This window comes from Nelumbo nucifera, chromosome 1, assembly GCF_055504915.1.
Source record: "Nelumbo nucifera cultivar China Antique chromosome 1, China Antique-T2T, whole genome shotgun sequence".
NCBI lineage: Eukaryota > Viridiplantae > Streptophyta > Magnoliopsida > Proteales > Nelumbonaceae > Nelumbo > Nelumbo nucifera.
This window is the reverse complement of record NC_142649.1, coordinates 186764565-186774954: the sequence shown is the minus strand read 5'-3', so window position 1 is coordinate 186774954 and position 10390 is coordinate 186764565. Positions and strand designations below refer to the sequence as shown.

General features: G+C 34.6%; 1 protein-coding gene across 1 annotated transcript; it reads left to right on the top strand.

Moving 5' to 3' along the window:
- The first annotated feature begins 2107 nt into the window (after window positions 1-2107).
- On the top strand, window positions 2108-10390 carry LOC104596119 (pre-mRNA cleavage factor Im 25 kDa subunit 2). The gene is made up of 7 exons (XM_010257147.3): window positions 2108-2315; window positions 3226-3271; window positions 7566-7659; window positions 7751-7824; window positions 8499-8585; window positions 8674-8784; window positions 10041-10390. The coding sequence occupies exons 1-7, from the start codon at window positions 2200-2202 to the stop codon at window positions 10110-10112; spliced, it is 600 nt and encodes a 199-aa protein (XP_010255449.1). The 5' UTR covers window positions 2108-2199; the 3' UTR covers window positions 10113-10390.

Sequence of the window (10390 nt, the reverse complement as noted above, 5' to 3'; positions counted from 1 at the left end):
CACCTTATGTTTTTTATCATCTACCCTTACATCAGTAAGTAAAAGGCCCTTGCTGTATTGTTTTCTTAAGATCTGTATCAATAAAAGGCCCTTACACCTTACGCTTTGCTATTTTATAAACTAAAAGAACAAATAATCTATCAAATATAAATTTATATCAAAAAATGATTTTTAACCTCAAGAAATATGTACAAATAAAATATTAATAATAAAATAATTATTTAGTTCTTAAAATTTATAAATTTGCACATGACATGTATCTTAAAAATTTTATAAATTTTTAATTTGTATTAAATAACAGTCTATTTATTATTTACAAATTATTTGAGAGTATAATATAAATGAATCTACATTTTATATAAAAAATGATAATTTAAATAAACAAAAATATTAATAATTGAATAATTATTTTAGTAATTAAAAATTATGAATTTACGTATGATATGTATCTTCAAAGTTTTAATAGATTTGATATATTTTAAGATTATATATTTTTGTAATTTATTAATTGATATTTTAATTCACATTTTATAATAACATAATTATTGTTTACAAAAATAAAAATATTATTTACCAAACATTTGAGAATTAAAATTTTAATTGACCTTTTTTTGTTAAAGTTAAAAATTAAAAAAAATAAATATAAAATAATTAATATAATAATTCAAATATAATAGTTGCATATGTTTTTTTTTTTGCCTTGGACTTTAATAGAAAATAAAATAATAATGGCTATGTATGTATTAATTTGTAAAAATTTATATAATATATGTCTTGGACTCTTGATTATTGTATTTTCAATAAAGTTGTATGATATCTATGCATTATAGTATAATAATTGTAATGTATTTTTTCATATATACTATAAAAATATACACTTCCTATGCATTTATATATTATTTGTGATTATTTTGACATTAAACTTAGTGGTACTAATATACTTATGGAATTTGGATACATTTTCATAACATATCCAACGATTCCATATTTTTCATTCGTATCCATGTGTTTTCAAAGCATATCTGTATTCAAAATGTCCGATACATATTTGATACATACTAATACTTTAATTCTTGAAGATACCTACCTAACATTCCATATCTTTATAATTAAAAGGAAAAATTTCCAATTAGTACCTTGTACTTTGGGCCTAGTAACACTTTGGTCCCAAAACTTTAAAATGCGACAATTCAGTACATGAACTTTCAAAACGTGTCAATTCCAGTACCTACCATAAACCAGCTATTAAATGCCTTTAAGAAAGACACAAATGCTCTTCGAGTGTCATCTAATTTTCTTTATCAACTATCCAAACTTTGACAAAAAATCAATAGTCCTAAATCATTTATTCTTTTATTTAAGAAAGTTGGGGTCCAGAATAACCACTGAGACGTGACCCCAACTTTCTTGAATAGAAAACGTAAGGATTTGGGATTATTAATTTTTTTGTCAACGTTTGGATGGTCGATAAAGAAAATTAGATGATTTTCAAAAGGTATTTGTGTATTTTTCAAATGCCACTTAATGGCTAGTTAACAGTAGGTATTGAATTGACACGTTTTGAAAGTTCGGATTGTTGCATTTTAAAATTGGGGTTTTTATAGTTCAGTCCACCTTATGGTGGAGCTAAAATTTCTAGGGGTGGACTGAATCTGCCCTTGAATTGATGCCAAATTAACGGGCAGGATGCAGTTTATAGGGGCTGCAATTTCAGATTTCTGAAGTGGATTTTCCCTTTAAAATTCGATTGTTCAGGAACGGCCAATTAAATTCGACTCTTGATTAGGAGGGGGCTAATCAAGAATTTTCCCTACTTAAAACACAATTCCCACACCAGATTTCTCATATTGCTTTCCAATCTCTTCAGAATTTTGTGATTTTTTTTATTTTTTAAAAGTAAAAAAAAAATTAAATATGGTGCTCGCTCACAGCCAATTAAATTCGATCACAATGCCATACTTTTAACATCAGGCCGTGGATCGCACGGGTCTCTTCAGTAGTTCATAGGATGGGAGGGACGAGGGTATATTCGTCACTGTAAATGGTTTTCTTGTAAATTTACAAACATTTGCAGGGAAAAAAAATATTGCTACATAAATTTCGAGGACGACAAAGAAGTGAAGAACAGTCATTGCTCTGTTTTAGTTGGAAGAACACAAAGAAAACGTGCAAGCAGACGAGCGAGCAGCGGACAGAGAGATGGTTAACTCTATCGTGAATACGTACCCTCTGTCGAGCTACACCTTCGGAACGAAGGAGCCGAAGATGGAGAAAGACACTTCAGTCGCGGATCGTCTCGCTCGAATGAAAGTCAAGTAAGTATGTGTTCTAACGCGACACATAACAAAGCGCAGAACATAAAAACCCTAAATCTTGAATCTTACTTATCAGCCATATTTCCCTTCTTCGTTCCTCTTCGTCTAAAACGAAATCTAGGTGCTAACTCCTGCGCGAGGTTTTATGTCTCACTGTGCCTCTTTTGTTGCACATTCTCCAAGTCTTCAGCTTTCTCGTATAATGTTCGACCCAGTTTCTATTCTGAGGATTATGTTGGTTTAATTTGATATTTGATCCGAGCAAACTGGCAGAAAAGGTGAAAGGGGGAAAAAGAAAATGAACTTCACTGGATGGCAAACAGAACCTTCCTTTTATCGCTCTCGTGAAAAGTTGTATAATTTAGGCACATCATTCGGTTCAATTTTCTGCTCATTTTATGGACGCTGGTTCTTTCTGTGATGCTTTCATCATTTAGGTTACAGCTTCAGTTAGATTCGCATAATAGTGCAATGTAAGCATGTAGCTCAGAAGCATTGGTGGATATTGTTTTTATTGGGCGGTCTTTCCATTTAAATGATACCCGATGTTCATGTTTGAGATTATTTATGATTTTCATACCCGTGTTCAATGATTAATTAATTTTGTTAGTGGTGAATGATGAGTTATCTCATGTTTATATGCTTACCAAGGAGATGGATTGTTGATCTGATTTAATTTTACAGTTGGTATTACAAGGAATCGAGAGATTTAGATTTGGGATAAAATGTACCCAGTTATCCATATAATGGAACAAATATGATGCTTGTTAAGGGCTTATTGGATGAATGCTAAGACAAGTTCACTGGATTGTGTTGCTTGTGGCTTAGTTTGAATGATAACTGTCTGCTCTATTTGTAATATCATATCTTGAGCATTTCACTGAGCAGTTTTATCGATTCTTATTTGCAGCTATATGAAGGAAGGTATGCGGACAAGTGTTGAAGCGATCCTGCTGGTAGGTGCAAACAATCTTACCCAGTTCTGCATCTTTGTGTGTGTAACAAATCCGGACATTTTATTACAATAAGAGCTAGCCTAAGTTGCTAGTTTCCCTAAATATACATGTTACCAATGCAATTCCCTATCCTCTTGGCATTTTTAGAAGTTCTCTTTTCTTCCTTTGTTTGTTTATTTAATTTATTTACTTGTTCTTGAGCATTTTAAATAATCCCCGAGTGGCCCTTTTGAGACTTTGGGGCTGTTTGTTTCCTCTTAACTCTTCTCTCTTAAGAGGAATCTTTTAACTTTAAGAGAAAAATGGTTGCTCGTTTCCTCTTATCTCTTATCTCTTAAAGTGAAATGATACAATTTTTTGTTTTCCAATGATACCCCAAAAAAAGACAAATAAAAATTGTCACATATGGGGTCAAAATGGATATTTGATAATTTTTAGAATTCAGAATTCAAAACAACATTCTCTGCGTTTAGGGTTCAGAGGAAAGAAAGTTCACCAATACCAATATGCCTCTTAATGTAACTATTGCACTTTCAGATGTCAAACTTCAGAGCAAACAAATAGACCCTTCTACTCCATTCAATTATGTACGAAGAATCCCCTTTACCAAAGAATAGAGCCTCCTTGAGATAGCACTCCTTAGGCCAAATAAAAGGAGCATCGTCTCCAATTTGGAATCTGCTGCTTCAACAGCACTGCTAAAGACCAAAATTGTATTCTCTTCTCTATTAGACAAGATCCCCTATGTTCTTCCACAAGGAGTTGGAGAAGACCTCAATACCCTACTTTTTATTCAAAATAGGTAGGTTCTGCCAAGTTTCATCATGGTTAATGCTTCTGAGTTATTCTTGTACTAATAAGATGGAGAAAGTAGATTCTGCTGCTTCTGCCAAGTTTTGTCATTCCTTTGATCTGATAGGATGGAAAAATCCTTAGATTTTGCAGTAGTAGTAATGGTTAATTGATCCTTGTACTCAAGAACAGCCTTTGAAGCTGGGGTTCCACAACATTGAGGCTCCATTCATGGAATAAAACTCATGAATGGATCTTCCAACTTTAGCCAAAGCCCAGTAAAGCCTAGGGAAAGGTAACAAAAATTTCCAACTGCAAACGAGTTATCTTTCCAGGAATAAATATTTCAGTCTTCCCCAACTCTGAATATTGCAAGGGGGCATATTCTTTGACTTTATGCTCAGCTTATTCTTGTGAGTTCTATTGCTTGATATTTGGTTTTCTTTAGAGGGTTGACTTTTTTGTCTAAATTCTCAAGGCTATGCCCCAGATAATATTTGCTCCCTTTTTGCTTTACCTTGGTGGCTCTTTAGCATGTCCTTTTTGGAGTACACTCTGGTATGGGAAAGATATTTTGTGAAAGGGTGATTGAACAACGACTAAGACATGTGACTAGTATATTAGAAAACTAATTTGAATTCATGCTGGGGAGATCAGCTATGGAAGCTATCTTTGTTTATTGGTATATGAATGTTATCATTTTACTTGAGAGATTAATGGAAATGTTTACAAAATAGAGGACAGATCTCTACTTGGTATTTATTGACTTGGTAAAAGCATATAATAAGGTCCCTAGAGAAGTTATCTGGGAGGCTTTGGGAAAAAAAGAGGCTTTGTGTAGGTATATTGATGTCATTAGGGATACATATGAAGGAATGGTAACCGGTGTTAGAACTCAAAAAGTAGATATGAGAATTTCCAATCACAACGGGTTACTCTAAAGGTTATTACTTATTTTGTAACTTTTTGCATTATTGTGGATGAACTAATTAGACATTTATTGGAGGAAGTCCCATGGTATATGTTGTTTGCTGATGATATAGTTTTGGTTGATAAGACTAAAGGTGGGTTGAATGAAAAACTATAAGAATGGGGAGATGCTTTTTTCTTTAGAATCAAAATGCTCCAAGATAAATCTGACTAAGACATAATTCATATTTTGCAATTTTAATAAAAATATCAGTAGAATCAAAATGTTCCAAACTAAGCACTTTTAGTACTTTCGATGGATCATTCATAATGGGGACTTTTTTTTTTTATTTCTATTCATAATGGGGACATTAAAGAGGACATTGCCCATAGAATTAAAATAGGGTGGTCGAAATAGAGAGGTGCATCTGGTTTTCTGTGTAACCAGCATATACCAATGAGACTGAAAGGAAAATTCTATGAGACAGTAATAAGTTCAGCAATGCTATAAGTGTTGGGCAATCAAGAAACAATATGTTTATAAAAATGAGTTTAGCTGAGATGGACGAATGGCAATACTAGAAAGGACTGAATAAAAATTAGCACATCAGAGAGGACTTAAGAGTCGCTCTAATTAGTGACAAGATGAGGAAAAGTTGACTGAGAAAGTTGTCATGTGTATAGACAACCAATGCTGCATCAATGGTGAATGAATTGATTCAAGTAAAAGGTTCTAAAAGACCTAGGGGGAGACCAAAATGGTATATAGTGGTAAAAAAAATTGCTTGATAAAGGCATTGTGTAATGTTGGTCCTACTGAACTTGGGAGGTGTAGACCGGATATGGACCTAAACTTTCAGCATTTTTTCATGGGCAATTGGGCTCAAATGATCATCCTCAGAATTATAATTTGACAGAAAATGTTGCTCTTTAAAGGTTCCTGTCAGGTTGAGTTTTTTCAGGGAGGGAGGGATGAGTATTGGTGCAGTTGTTGGATTTTCTTGGTGATTTTTCATCACCATTCTTGTACCCTTTTAATAAATTTTATCTTTACTATCAAAAAAGAAAAAAAAAATGAAACCCTAGCTCTTGATAGAACAGGATTCATGTTCTCAGCTCCAAATGGTTGGAATTAAGGCCAAGTTGGATAATCTAACATGGGAAGGAAATCTATTTGGATTCGGGATAACATGCTTCAAACCTGATGCAGCATTCTTTCTTCTGAATTTGCGATTGGTAATGCAAAGCAAATGTCCATGGTAATGGTTTATGATATCTTCTAATAATTTTCATGTGCTTTTCCTTAAGGATACAGAAAAGTTTTGCTTGAAATCCATGATGATGACAGATTTCAATTTAAACCCATAAAGAAGACATCCATCAAATTCTACACTTATGTATTGTATCCTTGATTGTGTCTATCATTTTTTTGAAGATGCTGATTATCTCTCTATCATGGGGAAGAAACACATCAGGATGCTATTTTGATTGGTAAAACATGTCATGGTTCATGAGAAAATATTGCAAAAGTTTTTGGGATTGGGATTTGGTGCCATGCAAATCACCCTGGTGGTATTTGTTTATGATATCTTCTAAATCATTTACTTCATGTTCTCTTTAAGAGAAGAGAGTTTTAGTTGCTTTTGTAGGTGAGTTCAATGTCAAACTTATCGGGTCTTGGCTTGAGTTGGCATGGTTTAACTTGATGCAATGAGGCAGACTCATAGTCAGCTCCACCCTGAACAGTCTAAATATTCACAATCCTTGTATTAGGTTGTTGTCATGCCAGATTTAATTGCTTGCTTGTTAAAGACATACCATTCTTTGATTCAACTCTCCTTCCCTGCAGACCCTTGCTTAGGGAGCATATTTGACAAACAGGGCCCAGTCTCCTCTTGCGCTTCCATCAGATCTCATGGAAAAGTCTTGGTTACATTGGAAAACCTAAAGTGTTGGATGAAGCTCCTCAGAAGGTTAAAAAAATTTAACTGTTTATGCAATTCCTTTTTCTGAAATTTTGTATGTAATCCCATCACCATTTCTGAAAAACAATGCTTACACATGCCAAGTGTAGTTTGTTGCAAATCTGAAAATAATTTCATGATAGATTTGATTACCGACTTTTCCTTGAATGGCAACTGTTCTGCTCTAGTGCAGTACTACTTCCTTTATAACAGGGTAACCCACATCATGTCAAGGGAGATGTCCTGGATGAGTCACCGTCCATTTCAATTTATCAAATGGTGAATCTGGATTGTTCATTACTTCTCAAAAAAAAAAATCTGGATTGTTTGTTGTAACTGGAACCTGTTTTCTGTCTACAATCGTATAACATCCCTGCCATTGTCTTCAATATCCCCTTGGAGCAAATTGATTGAAGGATATTTCATATCTTGTGTGCTGCTGAGTCTGAGTGCTACCCCTAAGTATTGCCAGTTTCATCGTAAACATGCCAACCAAGTATCAGAGTTCCTTAACAAGATCGCCTCTATTATATAATGATTCCTTTCAGCTTGGACCAAATCATTACCTTATTTTATACAGGTATTGTTATTCCTTCTTGTAGCTGAGAAACATGGTTTTGAATTTACAGGTACAGGAGCATAATCATCCTCACATATTGCTACTGCAAATTGGGAACACCTTCTGCAAACTTCCTGGTGGTCGTTTGAAGCCTGGAGAGAATGGTATTGCCCCTATGCCCCAAGTGACAATGCCTCGTGTCAATTCTTGTATCTCTGCTTCTCTGACTATCTATATTATTTGCAACATTTGTAGAAATTGAGGGCTTGAAGAGAAAATTGTCTAGCAAACTTGCTGCTAATTCTCCTGCTCTCCAGCCAGATTGGCAGGTTTGTTTCTTATGTTTTTTTAAGTTTCAAAATTGGTCTCATATCTTATTTCTGATGCCATTGTTTCTATTTCAGTTGCACGTGTGATGTGGTGATGTCTGAAAATATCTACATTTGTGACTCAATAATAAAATGGCCATGAGAAAACTATATATCATGCATGGTGCTTGCTATTGCCAAGAATGCCACTATGCAACTTCAGTTCAACCTGACCTGACAAAGCCTTGTTTAACTGTTTGTGTTGGCTGTATGAAACTATGAATCCATTCTTGTCACTCCACTCTATTAAGTCTAAATTCCCTGTTAAATTGTTTTCTGATCAGTAGTCTCTGTTAAATTGAGCCCATAGATCTTTTCTACTACCTCAACCCTCATCCTTATCAGTGTTACATGCAACTTAAATGGGCAGTAGGTGGCATGGAAATTGCCTGACTGTTTTGTTCTATATTTCATCATTGTATTACCTATTGGGGCTATCCCTAAGTTGCAAAGGGTCCATTCATTAATATCCTCATATTTGCAACTTTCATACTATGAATGCCTTGCTCTCTGAAATGATGAAAATCTGTAAGCAAAACTTGCTCTGTTGATGTCTATTGGAATGCCAAAGGGTACATGTAGGGTTCATTGATTACTCTGTGGATGACATAATAAATAATTGCATCTTATTGCAGATTGGAGAGTGTGTAGCTATATGGTGGAGGCCAAACTTTGAAACTATTATGTATCCATATTGTCCTCCTCATATCACAAAACCCAAGGTAAATGTTGTGTTAGGCTCAACTTCTTTTTTTTTAATATATCTTGGGAACTTTGGACTTTGCTGAGCCAATGGATTTGTTGTTCTAGGAATGTAAGAAGCTTTTCCTTGTTCACTTGTCTGAAAGGGAGTACTTTGCTGTGCCAAAAAACCTGAAACTGCTCGCAGTCCCATTATTTGAGCTATATGATAATGTTCAGGTATGTGATGGCAAAACTATATTTGTTTTTTCCTATGCAACTTCGTCATGGACTTGGTAGTCAATGAGGACATGCATATCAGAGATGTTTGACAACGGGTGTTGCTTTAGGAATGTATTCCACTATGATACAAACATATTAATCCATAAGGCTCTGTTTCCAGTACCTGATGCAAACTTTCTCATTTGTACTCATTAAAGTGCAAATTTTGGATCCCAAAAACTGATGTAAAATTTGCACCACTTTTCTCCAACCTTAGTTCTTTCATATAAAGAGGGGGCCACTTCATCTTGCTTCCTATTTCACTCTGAATCAAATAACCCTTCTCTTATCTCCATTCTTTATCATAGAAGGTGGGGACCGTATCATTTTACTTTTAGGGCCCGCTCATTTGTCAGTAGGATGGGGGGGGGGGGGGGGGAGTTGGTCAATGTGGAAGTGTAGGGCCCATGAAAAGTGAACTTTTCCTCTGGTAAATTTTTGTTCCACTTTCCAGAGTAAGTGTTACCCTTCTTCTAGGTGGGTAAATCATTTACCGGTGGAGGAAAATTGGTCAAACTATTATGGGACTAAAATGCCTCTGCCAGCCCACAAAAGTTGGGGCTGTTTTGGGAAATTGACTCGTTTGCCTGGCTAACATTTCCTGGCAAAATAACATAGGTAAATGCATTTACCCGGGGAAATGTTACCCAAATACTTCCTCGGGTAGATAACTTCCCAGCAAACAAATGAGGCCTTACAAGCAAATAAGACAAAATCAAATCTGAAGCAAAAGTAAATTAGAATTTACCCAGCCTATTTGCACTCCATGCATTTTCACCAGTGCAAACGAAATTTGCACTGCAAACAAATTGAGCCTAAGGAGCTAATGATCGAAACCTATTAATGCTTGGAAGATTAGTTTAGAAGCAGAATTGCAATTTTTTTTTTTTTTCTATTGAATGATAGAATGGTGAGATGTGTGGCATATTGGAGGTTATAACCTCATATTTCTAAAAACGTACAGATGTCAACTTTGAAGGGTATATGTGTCCTATTCATAAAATAGGGTATATGTGCCCTAAACTCTTATGGTATCATCATGCGATAGTGTTTTTGATTAGTAGATCCCTTATGAAGGCAATTCAGTTATTCAGTTTTTGTTACCATAACACATTGTGGTAGCTTTCTGTACTGAACTTAAACCTATGTTCTTTTGGAAACACTCAAACTTCATTCCAATGCCAATAAGACACATCTTTTGTACCATGTTGCAGAGATATGGGCCAGTTATCTCTACCATTCCACAGCAGCTGTCGAGATTCCAGTTTAATATGATCAATGCTTGAAATGCAGTATACACAAGACAATTGAAGAGATTCTAAGGTAGGTTTTATAATTACCTATTATAGAGGGATTCCAAGTGTCTACACATCAAACCTAAGGCTAATGCATGTTAACCTTGTTAACTGCTTAGGCAGTGTATATTTAGTCAATTTATAAACTTGTTTTCCTTCTTGTAAACTAGTTGATCTTGTTTGTCTAATCGTCTTTATACTCGTGTAAGGACTAAGGAAGTTTGTACGATTACTTAAGTTTGAAATTTGGATAGGTTTTTTCTTTTTAA